The sequence below is a fragment of the Vanessa cardui genome, chromosome 10, assembly GCF_905220365.1.
Source record: "Vanessa cardui chromosome 10, ilVanCard2.1, whole genome shotgun sequence".
NCBI lineage: Eukaryota > Metazoa > Arthropoda > Insecta > Lepidoptera > Nymphalidae > Vanessa > Vanessa cardui.
Window position 1 is genome coordinate 853023 of NC_061132.1, and position 19963 is coordinate 872985.

Genomic DNA, 19963 nt, shown 5'->3' on the forward strand with positions numbered 1-19963 from the left:
ATGAAGTGATTTGACAAGTTGAGGTTATGTTATTTAATAATACGTAATTTATATATTTACCTTTCTCTGTCGTATTTCACTCATTTTTTCATTTATTATTTTCACTTAATAAAATATTTGCTAAGATACGTTATTAAAAAAAATAACACGACAATTACGAACCTTTACAAGCTAGTTAAAATATTTTATTATTTTAATGAGAAATAATATAATAAATTAATAGTTGTTTAAGATTTAAAACATAATATATACGTTCAATATTGAGACACTTTATCAAGCACTAGTGTTGTTTTATTAACTTATTCCTTTGACTTATTTACACCGTATACGTAATTAAAAAACAGTTATTCTCGGCCACTACCATAGATACGAGTGACTTCGCACCGAATGGCGCGGAGTTATGAGATAACGTTAGTAATAGAATAGGTATCGTATTCGAAGGAAAATCAAAAACGATAAAGTGATGTAATATTGGATGACAAGTCAATTTGATACTTTCAGGAAGTGATGGAAACGATTCTTATTCCTTTGCTTTTTAAAAATATTTTATAACATTTATAATACTGTACATATATTATACACACGATAAGGTTCGAATCCCATATCCGTTTCAAAATTAGTATCCGGTTTAATTAAAAAATAATTCATATATTTTATAAGTAAATAACGAATATATTAAATAGCAAAACGTAATAGAAGTACGTGATTAAAATTTGAAACTTAATATAAATATATGATAGGGTCAACTATAGATGCAATGTGACTACACTCATATACTATATGATATATCGTTATAAATTATAAACCGGCTTCACGATCGATGACGATGCAAGTATTTGTTGTTGTTTTTTACACAGTGTTGACCTTGAACTTTTTGCCCATTACTTTTTGTGTGTTATGTATTTCCAAACATCGTATAAGATGAATGAAATTGGTACTCATATTTAAGACTCTTATATAGAGTAAAAGCGCGCACTTATCGACGAATAAAATGTCGGTTAATACATACATAAAATTTTAAAGCCTGGCCATATTTGCGATAACCAAATATAATCTATTAGTAAATATTCTTAAGTTCGAGCGTATTCAATTACTATTATTTACTTACGAAATTACACCCAATGCATCTTACCTGCCACCACATATAGTGAGTGGTGATCACTAAGTTAGTGATCGCTCGTTGTCGTGGTATTGTTCTATGGAGCTATGCTATAGGGTTGGATTGATATGGGAATAGTTTTGAAGATTGCCAGGTATAAATCATAAAGAAATGTGATTAAGAAATGTGAGAAAGCTTCTATTTATACATGCAGAGTGTAATGTGATTGATATTTGGACAAACGCCATGTACCTTTGAGGCTGATGTTAAGAATATATCTGAAAAGGCAGTCATCCGTTGCGGTTTTTCTAGTAATATGTTTCTAGAGTTTTTTTTAAAGATTTAAGCATACATGGGTGATGAGTAGTCTGCCTTGGATTGTGACCTAAAATGTGCAATCTGTGAAACACTTAAAAATGAGATGTCATAATTATCTTTGATAGTTTCGTATTTATATTACAGACAAAATTAAACATTTCATTACATAATGCCATATTAATGTTTTTCCTGTGTTATTTTAATACTATTTTTATGAGTGCAACGAATTCTCTAATAACGCAACGAGTTATCCTTGTACGGGTGATGACAAAAATAACTAAAGTTATTGTGGCTTAGAGCTGCTGAAAGAGTGAACTATCGAGGAATATTGGTGTTTATCGATAAGTTTTTTAAGTTTCTCTGATTTATTAAACTCACTCACAAACTCACAAACTCTAACACGCAATGTCTGTATAGATGCACATTCTGTAGCCGGTTTCGAGTCATATTTTTTAGTTTTTTTTTCGGCGTCTGATTTTCAAGTTCGAGGTCAAACTTCTCAAAAACTTAGCAGATTTTATATAAAGACTTAAAGCGAAGTTATTGAAATATACATAATTACTGTAGCATTTCATTTATTAAAGTAACTGTTACCTACTTTAATTACCTAAAGCTTAGTCCACATTTAAAAAAAAATCCCAGTGCCTGATTCTGGCCAAAGGCAGTATGAAACAATCAGACGCAAATTTTTATTTACCACTGTATTTTAACACGTTCACTGCCACCTAAATTTTTCCTATGCTTATAGCGATGCCGGCATACATAATGCCGCGAACACGCTAAGCGTGTCCCCGGCATCGCAAGATAAATTGTATGGACAAGCGTAGCGTGTCCACTGGCACAGGAACAAAAAAATTATTATTTTTTTGTTAAAACGGTCTTTTTTAGTTAATATTTCTTGTGTTATGCAATAATTAAGGTGTTTAGAATGATGTTGTCAGTGTTTTATCCCGGAATTATGACAAAAAACCGCTTTTATGGTAACTAAACATCATAATGAATCAGTGGTTGTAAAACTTTTTAATAAATTCCCACATATCATATTTACATTGGCGTCGAATTTGATATATACTGTTATCTGTTATCTACTGTTGTATCCCTGCAAAGGACGCGGGTCAGTTTGAAATTAGTAAGGTATAATCAAATAAAATAAAATAGAACTTTCAATATGTACAAATTAAAACAGAGTTTAAATTTCGCTTCATAAAGTGTCCATAAAAATCCACCTTCTTTTTTTTTCTCAAATACATACTTATTAATTTCTAAAATCAATTTTTATCTCACTTGTTTCGTTCACTTCCTTTTTAGTTGCTAGAAATGTTCAAAGGTCATAGGATATCGATTCGGTGCACATGTCTTGATATAATAATAAAGAAAAATTAAATAAGTAATAATTAATAAACAAATAATTAAAAAATAATCAAGCTTCTTGTAAGCTAAACTCGTTTTATTGTTTCATTACTTCAATTCTTGTAACACGAATTTGAAGTTGACATGTGTTTACATTTTTAAGGTAAATCAGCCATATTTAGTGTTTGATTTTATATATTTGGTGTATGTATGTGGTAGTTAATGATTAATCGAACTAACATATAGGTACTTGTAATACATAATCATTATCAGTATCAACATAACACAAAGTAAGACAATTTAGTATAAACTTTGTCATTAAATAGGAATGGCAGAATTACGGCTTATATAGTTTTACTACAAAGGTGTATAAATTTTTATAATAATAGATATTTGTACAAAAAAAAATGTAACAAAGTTCCTCAAATTTGAGAAAACAATAACAAAATTAGTTCAATTGTCAACAAATTGGTAATAAGCCATTAATAAAATGTGGTTTGTTGAAAAATCAGTTTGACAATCTATGATTATCCTTAATAAGTGAACAAGCCTAGCGTGTCGCCGGCATTACAAAAGACATTTTTTTCTAAAATAAAAAAAAATATTATTTTTAACGGGCCACTTAAAAACTCAGTAGCTTATCGCTTGAAGATTGCACACAATTAGTTTGAATGAATAATTTAGCCTAGTTTTTAAGATATCACTGAAATTCTTAGAACAAGCCTAGCGTGTTCGCGGCGTGGCTATAGAAATTCGCATGAACACGCTAGGCTTGTCGCTGGCACTGAACGTGTTAAGATCACAACGTAAAATTAAATTTATATATATCTTGCCTGGAAATCAAGCAATACAAATTCTACTTTTGCCATTTATATAATTGTTGATGATGTTTTAGAATCCCGTACCCCTAAGACGTACGTAATCCTTGTTGTTGTTATGAAAAATTTGCAGTTTTCGGAATATTTCTTACTAGCTTTACCTGCCCGCCGCTGCGCATTACATTAATGTAACGTATGTATCAGCCTGTAAATTTGACACTGCTGGACTAAGGCCTTTTCTGCTTTTGAGGAGAAGGTTTTGGAGCAAATCCACCACGCTGCGGATTAGAAGATACACATGTAGCCGAATTTCATTAAAATTGATGTTTTCCATCATCGTCGAGCTCGAGATGAATTATAAACACAAATTAAGCAGTTGCCCGGGCTTTGAACCCGTAATCATCGGTTGAGATGCACGCGTTCTAACCATTGGGCCATCTCAGTTCATTGGTCGCTGAGCCTTAGTCACAGCAAAATACATTTTTAAATTTTCACTTTGTAATTAATTTTTGATCATTAACAATGTACAAATAATTAACGAACAAATCAAAAAACATACGAAATCTTAAATTCTTAAAAAAATATTTCATTTAATATTCGTCATCTGTTTCATCTTCTTCGATGATGTTCCCGATAGGCTGCAGACAAATTTCCAAACAAGACGCGACTCCTGATGACGCCTTAAGCACAAATTTATAAAAAATAACTTTCCTTTCAGAGACTTCTTCTTGAGGATAGTAGTAAGGATAGAATCCTGCATTATTAATTGTAGAACATGCTGTGTGTGCTGTGCTCTGTTATAGAGTGTTTCTCGGATTCGCTTATTAATACTTTCTTTAGGCTATATTACAAAATGTATTTTTTATAACTTAGCTCTAGAACTGTTTCTGTTTCTAAATTTTATTTTAACTTTGTGTTAAGTATGTCAGTTTAGTAAGTAAGTAAGTTTTTTTTTCATTTATCTTTATATTTAGTTAATTTTGTGAGAATTTTAAAGAGCGACCTTTAGTACGAATTCGTTCATGTTCGAATACGAATGTCCGCTAACGTCCTTTCTGGTGATTTTTTTTCGATTGTGTTGAAATAATTTCCTTCTTTTTATACATTTTTGAAAAGCTAAGAAAACAGTTAAGTTTTTAAAATAATCTGCAGGCCAAGTTCCACAGTGATTTTTTTTAAGTTTTTAATGTATTTTTGAGGAAAAAAAATCAAAAAAATATTGAAATAAATTCGTTTTCCGTCTCGCATTTTTAAATTTGGACCGATAATTATTGTTTAAATATTGATAAATATCCATTACTTAATCGTATTTATAAAACAAAAGAAAAAAAAATTTAAATTGAAACTTTTTTTAAAATAAATTTTTGAAGTTGCATTTTTGACAAATTTTGAAAAAAGTTAAAAAACGTGATAACTCAAAAATGGTTCACTTTTGGATCATGCATATGGGGGTTAAAATTATTGCAAATAGTCACCCCTATCACCTCCTAACGGATATACGTCGAGTTACCAATAACCCTGTATACAAAAACCTTCCTCTCGAATCACTCTATCTATTAAAAAAACGGCATCAAAATCTGTTGCTTAGTTTTAAAGATTTAAGCGTACAAAGGGACATAGGGACAGAAAAGCGACTTTGTTTTATACTATGTAAAGATACTTGTGCTACAAAATATTGCTGTATGGTTCAGTACCACCAGAGTGATCGTGTCCGGAACCATCTTGTCGGTCAGCGTTTGCAATGTAAGCGCAAAAAAGGATTCTTATTTCCTAAATCACATTAGAAACCTCTAAAATTATCAATGTTTCTCTACTACATTGTGCAAGTATTATTAGATCCCTCTTAAATTACGCTATCTATTATAGAAAACCACAGTAATAACTTTTTTTCAACATGAAGTTTATTAAATATTTAAAGCTTGTCCTATCAAAAATTACTGTTAAGTTTATTTTAAATATGTTTTAAATACATATACAGTATTTATTTTAAAATGTTTCTACTTTTATCTCTTTCTAAAAGGTTAAAATTTAAATTTCTCCACTGTTTAAACTGTTTTTATTGCTACTTAATCATGATGAAAAAAGGGGTTGAAATGCTACAATGTGACTATAACAGTATATATATACTCAAGTTTCTCCGATCGTTAGTTGAAACGACGACTTGGTTGGAAGTTGGCTCTAAGTATTTTTGGGATCGTATCATATCATAATCTTTTTGATATCGTTTTAACACGTTGGCTGTCCAGGGCAAATCCAACAACCTTCAAGTGGCGTCCTACGGTTTTTTTATTAAAGGTAGTTGGAAATACTTCACATTTAATAAATTTATACTTGAAATCTCCGTCACTGTAATATTACAGTTATTTTCAGCATGTATCACATGTGATACAAGGACGTCTCGTCCTTAATTTTAGTGTATCACATATGATGCAGGGAACGTCGAAGCAAAAAATGTGGGTATTCATATAACTAATTGTTTTAGTTTTCTTGCGGTAGTTGCTTAACACGTTCACTGCCACCTAAATTTTTCCTATGCTCATAGCGATGCCGCCATACATAATGCCGCGAACACGCTAAGCGTGTCCCCGGCATCGCTAGATAAATTGTATGGACAAGCGTAGCGTGTCCACTGGCACAGGAACAAAAAAATTATCATTTTTTTGTTAAAACGGTCTTTGTTAGTTAATATTTCTTGTGTTATGCAATAATTAAGGTGTTTAGAATAATGTTGTCAGTGTTTTATCCTGGAATTATGACAAAAAACCGCTTTTATGGTAAGTAAACATCATAATGTAATCAGTGGTTGTAAAACTTTTTAATAAATTCCCACATATCATATTTATATTGGAGTCGAATTTGATATATACTTTTTATCGCGTTATGATTTAGTTCGTATTTCAATAAAAAAATTGTTCATGATATATACTGTTACCTGTTATCTACTGTTGTATCCCTGCAAAGGACGCGGGTCAGTTTGAAAGTAGCAAGGTATAATCAAATAAAATAAAATAGAACTTTCAATACAAATTAAAACAGAGTTTAAATTTCGCTTCATAAAGTGTCCATAAAAATCCACCTTCTTTTTTTTTTCTCAAATACATACTTATTAATTTCTAAAATCAATTTTTATCTCACTTGTTTCGTTCACTTTCTTATTAGTTGCTAGAAATGTTCAAAGGTCATAGGATATCGATTCGGTGCACATGTCTTGATATAATAATAAAGAACAATTAAATAAGTAATAATTAATAAACAAATAATTAAAAAATAATCAAGCTTCTTGTAAGCTAAACTCGTTTTATTGTTTCATTACTTCAATTCTTGTAACACGAATTTGAAGTTGACATGAGTTTACATTTTTAAGGTAAATCAGCCTTATTTAGTGTTTAATTTTATATATTTGGTGTATGTATGTGGTAGTTAATGATTAATCGAACTAACATATAGGTACTTGTAATACATAATCAGTATCAACATAACACAAAGTAAGACAATTTAGTATAAACTTTGTCATTAAATAGGAATGGCAGAATTACGGCTTATATAGTTTTCAACCGACTTCCAAAAGGAGGAGGTTATCAATTCGATTCAATAACTATAACTACATTATATAATCGTAAATCGACTTTTAAGTAGTCTAATATTTTTCATTTCATTTAACTTAGGAAGACTCTAAAAAATATGTTGAATACGCAATTATTTTTATTACTTTTTCGTGCATATTAATTTGTTTTAAAATAGTGTTTTGTTTGAAGTCGGTTTTTCTTTTTGTTAAAATTTTTATTTATACTACAAAGGTGTATAAATTTTTATAATAATAGATATTTGTACAAAAAAAAATGTAACAAAGTTCCGCAAATTTGAGAAAACAATAACAAAATTAGTTCAATTTTCAACAAATTGGTAATAAGCCATAAATAAAATGTGGTTTGTTGAAAAAACAGTTTGACAATCTATGATTATCCTTAATAAGTGAACAAGCCTAGCGTGTCGCCGGCATTACGAAAGACATTTTTTTGTAAAATAAAAAAAAAATATTATTTTTAACGGACCACTTAAAAACTCAGTAGCTTATCGCTTGAAGATTGCACACAATTAGTTTGAATGAATAATTTAGCTTAGTTTTTAAGATATCACTGAAATTCTTAGAACAAGCCTAGCGTGTTCGCGGCGTGGCTAAAGAAATTCGTATGAACACGCTAGGCGTGTCGCTGGCACTGAACGTGTTAAATGATAATGCTTAAATTGGTAAGAGAATAAACTATCATTTTCAATTATTTGTATCTTATTTTAGGCAAAGAAAATCATCTCTGATATATCGAAGACAAAAACTTTTTTGGGAGAGTCGTAATTAATAAATTGGAGGAAATAAAAACGAAACTAAACTCTGCCTTTTAGATTATTTTTAAACATTTGCGGAATAATTGCTGGACCTTTATTGACTGGATCAAACCAAGTATTAGAATCTATATCGATATGAATCATGACTGAATCATATCCTCGCCAGCTCAGGCACAATTATACATTTCTTCTCAAAATTACTATGCCAATTAATTATGATAAGAAATTTTACTGTGACGAATCAATTGAGCAATAGTTACCGTTCATTTTTTAACCAAAATGATAACAGTGGCTCAGTCATCCATATATTTAAACGATATATTTTATCCCTGACATACATATGTTGTTTCTGTCGATCTTTTGAAGAAACATAAATCCTCAGAGAGTTTACGAATTTCCGTTACTTCTTCTTGGGCTTTGTGCCCGCCTGGATAGGTGTTCATCATATATTCTATCGCTAAGCAACAATACTTAGTATTAGCAGTACTTAGTATTGCTGTATTGCGGTTTGTGCCACACAGTGTCTACAGGTGCAAAAAACATAACGTCTGAACTCCCTAAGTTAGTGCGCTATTATCTATGTAAGGAATAGTTAATATAACTAACAATGCTTATATCTACAAATGCTAACCACTTACCATCGACTTGCCTAACTGCATCGCCTAGCTGTACTATAAAAAATCTAGGTTTTCCGTGCACATTCATCTGCGTTAAACATAGGTCGCGTTAAGGTTGTGATATTATGTACCTTTAAATAAAACACACGAAACAGCAACAACAAACAATTCCTCAGAACATTCCAGGCGAAGAATCAGTGGTAATGTTCCATTGTGGAGTGACGTTAAAATTATACCTATGCTCCAAACTTCAGCTTTCTTATGTCAGTAATATTCGCTGAAAGAGTTGTGTTAGCCAGGACAATTTTTTAAACTACCTAAACTTATATTAAATGTTCCAGTGTCGTAAGTATCGATAAACGGTCCGATGTTTTCCAACATCATTACGTTTAACAACATTGACCTTGTCAACGAGATAATATTATATTTAACATTGAAGTAAGCTTTGTAGTTATATAAAAGGTAATTATTCATTTACTTACCATTTTAATAATAGATAAAAATATTTTATATTTAATTTCGATTCTTCATCTATATTATTAATATGAATGTGAAAGTAACTCTATCTGTCTGTCGCCCTTTCACGACGAAACCACTGAACCGAATTTGATGAAATTTGGTGTAAAGCAAACTTGAACTCCAAGAAAGGGCATATGCTACTTTTATGCCTATCACATGACAACCAACATCCTAAAACACGGTACACTATTAGATTTATTATAAATGAACACTTTAAAATGTATATGTAACGTGCATATACGGTGTGTTTTAATAATAATTACTAGAAAATCGCGCGGACGTTGTATATTGCCTCTGTTTATATACCAATTGTCACGGAGCTTAAACGTTATAGAGGTTTATTCTACGGTGTCACCAAGCAGTGAGTTATAACTTAGTATATAATCCTTCCATACGTTGATCAGTCCTAACTTCGAATTCTGTTAATCACAATCATACCTACAATATAATTCCGTTTTCATATTTATGAAGGATTTTTTTCGGTGGTAGTTTTCGACGTATATGAAAAAAAATATACTTACAACATAACGGGATCTTAAATAAGTCGAGTCAGGAAACACTGTAAGACTTTTTGGCTATATTCGGTAATAAATATATTTTAACACCTTATGAGTTACCCTCGTTGAAAGCTAAAAAATATGTTACTACCGTTACCTCCCGGGCTCGACTATAAGAATGTAAAGGGTTGGCAACTAAGTGATTGCCAATTTTGTGCACCTAACTAGGGTTGCTGAGGATTCCTCTTCCTCTTCCTCATAATGCGAAAGTTCCTCAATATTTTGGGTTCCTCAACCGATACCGCATCCTCATAGATAAAAATTAAAAATCCTCTTCCGCTATCGCTTCCTCAAAATTTAAGAGCAATTTATGAGGAATCTGGAGCTGTAGTAGACACATCCTGCCCTACATCCACCGCTTTCCCGTTTACCAATAGAAGATAGGTCTGTGGTACTAAAGCTACTATTAAATAACGACATTAAAGAAAAACTAATTAATATGCATGAACACAGTCTTTTATGGTGAAAAATTGATCCGAAATATTTGGGAGCTTTAAGGAGCTGTACGGCAATACTTATCTTCTCCCCTATCAAGTATGCCCAGGGAACGACGTTTTAGCAATACTGGATATGATGAGCTAAGAAGCCGGTTGCCAGGGGAAACAGCGTCCAAATTATTTTTTATAAAAAATAACCTCGCTATAATTAATTTTCATTATTTATTAGTATTCAATTCCTTTATTTTAATTAATAAAATATTTGACTTATGTAATTAATAAAGATATAAAGACAGCATTCTTATTATATACTATATATATATCATTTGAATTCCTATAATAAATTGTACTATTCACTCATCTTTTTTGTGTGCTTGTGTTGTGTATGTTATTGAACTCATTCATAACTGCTGGACCGATTTTGATGATTCTTTATTGTGTGTTTTGAGAATAGTTCAATTTTTTTAGTGTATGTATGTTATGTACAGTCAGAATAACGGCTTTTCGGTTTGGTCCGCTAGTATTTATAATTTCCTATCTTCCTAATCCGCTTTCTCTACCGCTTCCTCATCCGCTTCCTCATCCGCATCCTCTTTCACGAAAAATATCCTCATCCTCATCCGCATCCTCTAAATTTGCGTTCGACAAATCCTCTTCCTCCTCCTCTTCCTCATAATCACATCCTCAACAACCCTACACCTAACAGCACCTAACCTATATTTTTTTCTAATTGTTTAGACTTCTCACTTTAATTTAGTAAAAAATATATATCGCTTAGTGCTTTAGTTTTGTTTTTATCTCAATTAAAAAATAGAAGAACAGGACGTGTACTTCAAACATATTTTATTGTATTACTTACGAAAAGGAAAGAACGCCTCGCATGCACAAAATAAGTTATGTGCCGTATATGGAAATGAAGCCTTGAAAGAAAGGCAGTGTCGAAATTGGTTTGCGAGATTTCTTTCTGGTAAATTTTTATCAAAAAATGCTCATTCAGTCTTATAATAGAAATTTGCAAAAATTCTTACTATTATACTACACAGTACAAACACCATTTGCCGTATTTGCGCGATTTGAGAACACCCCGAAAGCAGCCACAGGTAGTATCGGAATACTTGGCGTTGATATTTCGAGCCTCGTTCAGTTCCACTGTCAATTAGAAGGCAAAGCCAATGTGTCTTCAAAAAAGCTCGAAGTGACAGTATTTCACGTCAGTACGAGGCGCAAATTGGGCTTCACATGGAGTACTGCTCTCACCTCTGGCCGGGTGCCCCCAAGTACCAGCTCCTTGCATTTAACCATATCCAACGTAGAGCGGCTCCAGTTATCTACGATCAAGCCCTTTCTTGATCCTTGATCCTTTGGCTTTGTGTAAAGATGTTGGATCAGTCTGCATCTTCTACCGAATATATCACGGGGAATGTTCGGATTAACCCCGGTTGCTGAATTTCACCTTCGGACATCTCGTCGTAATTTAAAATTTCACCCGCACCACCTCGATGTCCGAACATCCACAACAGCGCGATTTCTAAGACATTTTCTGCCTTGCACAACCACTTTGTGGAACCAGCTTACGCCGGCGGTTTTTCTGAACCGATACGGCATGGGAACCTTCAAGAAAAGAGCCTTCTCCTTCGTCAAAGGTCGACAACGCACCTGCTAGCCCCCTGGTGCTGCAGTAGTCCATGGGGGATGGTAGTCACTTTCCATCAGATGAGTCTCCTGCTCGTTTGCCACCTATTCCATAAAAAACAGAAAAGAAAAAACGAATTAATCTATCAAAACCTTACAAAAATTACATTCGTTTTGACAAGTTAATTGCTTTTTTTCATATCATCATATTGTACTTGCTACGTTGATAAGTATAATTTGAAGTACATACTACTTATAAACATCAATTCCGAATATCTATATACCTATTCCATTTATGTTGGTAGCTATAGCACTAGGCCCTCCATGCGGGTTCCTCATAAAGTGACACTTTGGTCGTAAATGGTTCTTAAGTCGTAGCGTTATTTGTTCTATGAATGTTCCTTTCCTCAATGATGGGAAAAAGATTTTTTGGCAATTTGTACTACAAACTCCTGAGATCAACGCTTCCAAACAAACAATTCATATTTCAGTGTTATAATCAGTGTTGATTTTAGTTATGTAGCCTACAACCATCCTCAAAATGTGGGCTGCATAAAATGAGTTATAGTTTTCGAAACTTAATACGTGTAAACAAACTCTCATTAGAAAATCCTGATTAAAATATCGATCGCCAACAATTAAATATAATGTCACATACGATGAAGATAATTTATATGTATTACATACTTAAAATGATACGAAAATATGTTAAAAGATATTATCTTATGATACCAAAAGTAATATCGTTCTACAATTTGTACGAATAGAAATTAATTTATCATTATCACTCAGAACATTAAACAAATTTTTTCGTGCAAGTTATGATGAAAGTGTCAAGGCTAAAGGAACCTTTCTATGTATCTTAGCTTGATATAATGGCTAATGTTGTACACATGTAAATAGAATAGTATAACACGTAAATGAAAAGTTGATGATTCAGACACTAAGTTTCTATGTGTGAATTTAATAATTGTGATTCATTTTATGGCCCGCGGTCAACAAAACATTATATGGACACAACGAGTGCATCCACATAGGGCACCCACCCACATGAGCAGTTAGGTGGAAGAAACTTTACTATCTTAAACGGAGGGAAGGCTTAAGCCTAGCTATAGTACACTAACAAGCTGTTACTTTTTCTTTTTATATTATAAATAAAAAAAAGGAAACACCTATAACTTCTGTTGTTCACAAACATATGTTATAATAAAAATAATCATATCAAACATTTTCGAAAGTAAAGTACCAACAGAAAAACAAATTGAAGCTGATAAAAAATTATATCAATCATCTAAAAATTCAAATTAAAATAGCCGTTGAAATGTTTTCGTCGATATCAGAATTTATGATAGACTTGACACTTAATATGTATATGTAATAAGATATACTGAAGAGAAATTGGTGGTATCATTATACTGGCATAAGACATTGGTATCTCATAAGGCAGAACATTCAATTTCAAGGCTATTGGATGGCTAAGTAAATGAGATACAAAACGCTTTTAATTACAATTTAAAAGTTATTGCCTAAATAAAAATAAGCCAAACAGTTTACGACTGGCTACAGAATATATAGTTATTTCGTCCATAACACGTTCGTTTATTATGTATCATTTAATTTCAGGATGGAGGTGCAAGTAAATTTAGTTGATAAGCTAAAAACGTACGGCATCGGCCGGCGCAGACTTGACGACGTATTTTTCAATGATACGCCACCATCTAGATTAGGCATATACGATACGGACGACGAAGACCTGAGTCATGCTCTGTAAGTAAAAAAAAATCGATAAATTTGTCGAATCACGGTTCGAACGCAAAAATGCTCTGTGGATTATGATAGTTCATACGACAAGATTTTATTATTATTGCCATTAATTTTCTCTTTTAAAATTTTGATCTCAGGACCGATCAGCAGTAAAATTATTAATTTTTTTGTGAAGTAATTATATCATTTATTTTACCGCAAATATCTTAACTGACATAGTTACGACTTAATGTTACTTTAATAATTGCTCATATGCTTACTTTAGCGTATAAATAGAACAACAAATAACTTTTCATAATATTCATATATATTTTTGATGCTATTGGTTGGCAGACGAAAATATGGGCCACCTGATGGTAAGTGGTCACCACCACCCATAGACAATGGCGCTGTAAAAAAACAATAACCATTCCTTTCATCGCCAATGCGTCACCAACCTTGGGAAATAAGATGTTATGTTCCTTGTGCCTGTAGTTATACTGGCTCACTCACCCTTCAAACTGGAACACTATAATATCAAGTACTCTTGTTTGACAGTCGAATATCAGATGAGTGGGTGGTACCTTCCCAGACGGGATTGCACAAACCTACCACCAAGAAAGAAAAATATTTTCCTGCAATATCAAAGTTGAAAATTAAAAATTGCTAGTATGATTGTAAGCTCTTGAATTTATTCTTGGCCAACGGATTAATAATGATAACCACTCAAACAGATGTTGCTTACATGACAAATTGGCAGATATTCTTAAATATGTAAAGTTTGCCTCTGTCATTTAATATCACAGACATTAGACGCATAACTGAAGCCGATGTTACGACATATTGTTATATAAATCAAAACTAAATTATCGTCTGAAGTATAGGGAAGCTATATAGTTTAAACGACACTTTTTACGTCACTAACTTAATAGCCTGTATTTTGTATTGATTTCAAAACTAACGAAGATTTGAAAAGAAATTCTCTTTAGCCCTTGATTTTTGAAAAAAAATTCCACTTGGAAAGCAAACAATAAGAAAAAGTCTTTGAAAATCGGAGAGATGGCTCAGAAAGTCTCATTAAAACCTTTTTTTGTGGTATGGATATCACGTACAGTGAAATCTTAACATTGAAAATTGGGCACATATTTACGTTCTTAAACCGCCTACTATGTAATAGATGAGCTTTCGTCTTTATACTGACAATAAAAGCAACTTATTTTAGAGTACAGACAACATGCACAGTTCCGGGTTGCAATTTCACTGTGACCTCGTTGCTGGACTACGAGAACCACTACAATGCCTCGCACAGATACAGCTGTGTGCAATGCAAGAAGGTGCTACCATCCCCTCATCTGCTAGACTTGCATATACAGGAACAACACGATTCATTCTTTGCTGTAATGGCTGTCAAGAAACCTTCTGTGAGTATCACTTCACCAATTGGCTATTTGACAATGCGAAAATAAAGTGTCAATTATTGTAATCAGTATATATCATGAGTTTAAAAATGGTAACTTGTTAACGAAAGTTGAAAATAACACTTTAACAACAACAGTCTGTAAATTCCCACAGCTGGGCTAAAGGCCTCCTCTCCCTTTGAGGAGAAGGTTTGGAACATATTCCATCACGCTGTTCCAATGCGGGTTGGTGGAATACACATGTGACAGAATTTCTATGAAATTTGTCACATGCAGGTTTCCTCACGATGTTTTCCTTCACCGCTGAGCACGAGATGAATTATAAAGACAAATTAAGCACATGAATCGGCGGTGCTTGCCTGGGTTTGAACCCGCAATCGTCGGTTAAGATGCACGCGTTCTGACCACTGGGCCATCTCGACTCTTATTAAAATAATACTTCATTTATTCAAAAATCCATAAATAAAAATGCATTATTTTAAGCGTTTGTCACGTGACACAAAACGTTCCTGATTGGTTTGACTTATTATGAAGTCACTTGCTTGTTAACCTCACTTGTCTACAGTTGCAGCGCCAAATTGTCCAAGTAGCGTTTTCGCGGGCTATTTAAGTATGGCATTTTTACTATGACATTTTTGGGCAAAATATATATATACATACTTACTAAAAATAAAAAAATCTTTTACTGGGTTCCTTAACCTCAACTAAATAATATAAAATGAATTTGAAAAACTATTCAAATAGTCTGTTTAATTTTTTTACAAACGTTAAGCTGTACATTTCTAACAATTAATAACCAATTCTGCCGCGTCCATATTGAAATCAAATTAAACTATACTTTATTCAAGAGCATTTGAATTTAAAAAAAAAATGACAAAATATACTTATCTTAAATGATACTCTTAAAAAATCAGAATATCTCAGGTTCCTTTCTGTAAAATAGCGATCTAGAATGCTAGGTGTATAACATAGTGTTAATGCTATATTTTTTTACCTCTGAATTCCAATCCTATGTCCCATCTACTTCTCTTATTGATAAGCTATAAAATGAAAATTCAATTCCTTTGTTAATGTTTTACTTGTTTTAAATACTATTTGATATACATAAAAATATGCATACAATTGAAAGAATAATTGACAATTTTGTTAAATTTCCAGTATTCCTGTTATATAGAAGAATGTAAAGAAAAATTTATGAATGCTGAGGACAGATTAAACCACTGTATCAAGACACACAAATTGCCCAAAGATTTCAGATTTGATCAAAAACCAAAGAAAAAGAATAAAAGTAATAAAAATTCACATGCCATGGAGATAGACATCGATGACAGCCAGCCAGGTAGGAAGGACTCACAGAAGTTTATATTCAAAAACAGCAAACAAAGGGGATTTCAAAAATATTCTATCAAGAAATTTACTAGTGATGATAAAGAATCTAAATCGGTAAACTTGGATCAAGTCATGTCAGATATAAAAGAAAGTCTACCGTAAATGTAAGCGAAACAATATTTTAATTGTTAATAAAAACAAAAACTAAAATTTTATTTTTATATGTTATTACATATATTTATGTAATGGACCTAAAAGACCCACAGTTCCTTCCCTGATAAGAAAGCTTGGTGATTATTTCATCAAATTAAATATAAATGATGCATAATGTTACTGTACCCTTCCCATTTATGTCAATATTATGATCCTCCACCCAAAGGTTGCCTGGAAGAGATCGATACTTAGCGATAAGGCCGCATGTTGCATCTTATGTAACTTTTGTGTAACAAAAATGTTATTTTTAGTTTTAAGATTGGGTGCACTAAAGAATAAATAAATAAATGTTCCAAACAAAGCCATAGCCATACAGTGGGTCAGTGATAGGCGTGTTCTTATACTCTATTCCAATGGAGATAGGAAAAAAGATAAATAAACAACTTTGACCTCGAATTGACATGACATTTGAGTTATTCTAATGAGGGGAAAATTATTGAGTGACTGGAGAATTAATGCAAAGGAACAATATATTTATTTGATTTTAAATTTAATATTATGTTACTTTTTTTAAATGTTAAAATTAAAGTGGAATATTGTTGTATTACAAATGAAGAATTAAAAAACTGTTTATAGTAAATCATATAGCAGACTTATCAACAAAACACTTGTGGGAAAAGTATGGTTTGTTTTGATTGTTTCCTTTTGTCATTGGAAAAGAGTATAGGTTCCTTCAAAATGGTTTGTTTTGCCTTTTACTTGAAGATTATGAAAGTGAGATTATATTGCTTAATAAACCAATGATCTCCAATCATCGCAGCTAAGATATAATTGTTACTGAATATCGGAAATAACATTCTTGGTAAAATTCTTGCTAATTAACAGGTTGCTGAGTTGATCTGGAGCATACATAGTTAATGACTTTTTTTACGCAAGTCATTTTTATTATATATTTGTTGCACAGGAATAATAAAAAAATAATTTTTTTATAACAGTTTTACTATAAAATAAGCACACTATCAATAAATAGCTTCTTAATAAATTACTTGGTAGTGAAACATCTTAGCAAATGGCCAGCCATTAAAATTCTTAACATAAATATGATTTGTTTTATATATTAAAATTACATTGATAAACTAAAAGTGAATTTCACCAATTTTATCACCAAAATAAAATTTTATATTCAATGGCAGTCATCACCAAGAGATTCAATAGTAAATATGAAATAACAAATAAAAAATTGTTATAAACAATCAAAACACAAGATAACCCCTAAATAATTTAATGAACTTTAGCATTATTTTGTAGTTATTCAAATTTGTTACAACATATGTAGGTTTCATAAATCTCATGTGTACAATAAACATTTACTATTATCAATTATGTAATAACATTCAATTTATAATGTTTACTTGGCTTTCCCTTGAGCGGCAACAGCAGCCATAGCCTTCTTAACTGTCTCCTCATCTCCGAGGAACACCATTGAGTCCACAGGCTTCATGTTCTCATCCAATTCGTACACAAATGGAATGCCAGTTGGGAGATTCAACTCCATAATGGCAGCATCAGACAGGTCTGTAATTCAAAAAGTAATATTATTAAGTACATGGCAAATGCACTAATACAAATCTCAAATGCATATATAGGCACATAAATCAGCAGTATTCAGGCCTAAGGCCTTCGAAATTATATATGCTAATGTTGTCTTAAATTTTCGCGATTATTACACATTTAAATAAAACTAGTATTGAGAAATCGTTGGCGGTAGTTGCAAATAATATTTCCTTTGTTCTTCAAATAGACAAATGCCACCTTACCACCCGTGACCACGAACGCTGTAAAGTGCTCGAAACGTCGGGATGTCCAAAATAATTAATATACGCGATTAAAATCCGTTATAACTAGTTTTATTTAAATTATATATGCTCACGTTTTAGCCTAAGTAACTAATACTTGAAATATTGTAGAATAGTTTTAGTAAAGTTAGGTGTAATTTTTCTAAAATGATTATTTACTTACCATCTAAATGCTTGACAATGCCACGAAGACTGTTTCCATGAGCAGCAATGATGATATTCTTGCCCTCTTTAATCTGAAATTTAAAAATATAACATTACCAAACTTATTATTATTTAGAGTCGAGATGGCCCAGTGGTTAGAACACGTGCATCTTAACCGATGATTGCGGGTTCAAACCCAGGCAAGCACAGCTGATTCATGTGCTTAATTTGTCTTTATAATTCATCTCGTGCTCAGCGGTGAAGGAAAACATCTTGAGGAAACCTGCATGTGACAAATTCCATTGAAATTCTGCCACATGTGTATTCCACCAACCCGCATTGGAACAGCGTGGTGGAATATGTTCCAAACCTTCTCCTAAAAGGGAGAGGAGGCCTTTACCCCAGCAGTGGGAATTTACAGGCTGTTACTTAAACTTATTATTTACTCAATATTTAAATCATCTATACATTTGATAAAATTATTTCAAGATCTTGTCTTCAGTTATTTAATGATATAGTATATACAACTTACCTGAGGAACAATAACATTATTCCAATAAGGCAGAGTCCTTTCAATGGTGAGCTTCAAGCTCTCAAACATAGGGAATTCCTCAGGTTTCGGGTCACCGGCGTAACGGGGGTCATTGACAATGGTGTCATAGTATTGATGATCTTTTTCCATTGGAGGTGGAGGAATGTCGAAGCTTCGGCGCCAAATTTGTACCTGTGATTAATATTTACCTATAAAACTATGAAATCTAAATAACTTACAACAAGAACATTCTAGTCTATTGAGAATAAAAACCATCATTCTTTTATTATTACCAAAAAATATTTTCACTTTAATGTATGAAAAACAAATGAAGAAAGTTATTACTGTTGAACAGACCTGAGCTTCACCATATTTAGCAGCAGTTTCAGCTTTGTTGAGACCAGTGAGTCCACCATAGTGCCTCTCGTTCAGACGCCATGTTTTGTTTATTGGAATATCAGTCTGACCTATCTCCTGCAGAATACTGTTCAAAGTAATCTGAGCTCGCTTAAGAACTGATGTATGGGCTACATCAAACTTGTAACCTTCAGCTTTTAGAGCCTTGCCAGCAGACACTGCTTCTTCGCGACCTATTCGAAAAAAAGACTATAAACAGCTTATAAATAAATAAAAGGAAATATTTTGTCCTAAAAAATACGTGAAGCTATAATACATTGAATGTCAAGGACAACACAATGACATAGCCCTAATTTCTTTAATAGATTTGTAATAGGATTATTATTTAAAACTAGTAAATTACTTATGAAAAATTGTTAATATAATAGTAAAATCGGTATTTTAATTTACCCTTGTCACTAAGGTCAGCATCATACCACCCGCAAAAAAGATTTTTCTGATTCCATTCGCTCTCGCCATGGCGGATCATAACAATTTTATACTTTGCAGGCATTCTTGTAATTTATTGTCAGATTATTATTTAACTAAATTGCCGGCGAAGCTCAGTTGAGTAAGATTTTTTCAACAATGTACTTTGACATTAGTAACCTAAGTGACCTTCTCAAGTTCTGAATGTAACCACAGATAAAATAAAATAGTGTTGTACGAATTTGACAGATGTTGAGATGCCCACATGTTGGTTA

At 32.2% G+C, this 19963-nt stretch overlaps 3 protein-coding genes across 5 annotated transcripts in view; 1 reads left to right on the forward strand and 2 right to left on the reverse strand.

Annotated features, from left to right (window-relative positions):
- The window catches only part of LOC124532682 (nucleoside diphosphate phosphatase ENTPD5), a 21194-nt gene extending 20789 nt beyond the window's left edge, over positions 1–405 (reverse strand). The window contains exon 1 of the mRNA XM_047107706.1: positions 61–405. Within this exon, the coding sequence (XP_046963662.1) occupies positions 61–84 (24 nt within the window). The 5' untranslated portion in view covers positions 85–405. The remainder of the gene's footprint in view (positions 1–60) is intronic.
- The window catches only part of LOC124532683 (protein lethal(2)k10201), a 16870-nt gene extending 477 nt beyond the window's left edge, over positions 1–16393 (forward strand). For 2 of the 3 annotated variants that reach the window (XM_047107708.1, XM_047107707.1), the window contains exons 2-4: positions 13312–13455; positions 14654–14852; positions 16008–16393. In XM_047107708.1, the coding sequence (XP_046963664.1) occupies positions 13313–13455; positions 14654–14852; positions 16008–16340 (675 nt within the window). In that variant the 5' untranslated portion in view covers position 13312 and the 3' untranslated portion in view covers positions 16341–16393. Of the gene's footprint in view, positions 1–1573; positions 1749–13311; positions 13456–14653; positions 14853–16007 lie in introns of those variants that run through there. The other variant, XM_047107709.1, reaches the window with a different exon arrangement.
- A 945-nt stretch (positions 16394–17338) lies between these two features.
- On the reverse strand, positions 17339–19893 carry LOC124532703 (phosphoglycerate mutase 1). The gene is made up of 5 exons (XM_047107731.1): positions 19671–19893; positions 19221–19453; positions 18864–19055; positions 18351–18423; positions 17339–17906 (listed from the first exon to the last, which is right to left on the reverse strand). Exons 1-5 carry the CDS (start codon positions 19771–19773, stop codon positions 17740–17742), a joined length of 768 nt encoding a protein of 255 aa, XP_046963687.1. The 5' UTR covers positions 19774–19893; the 3' UTR covers positions 17339–17739.
- Positions 19894–19963: the final 70 nt, after the last annotated feature.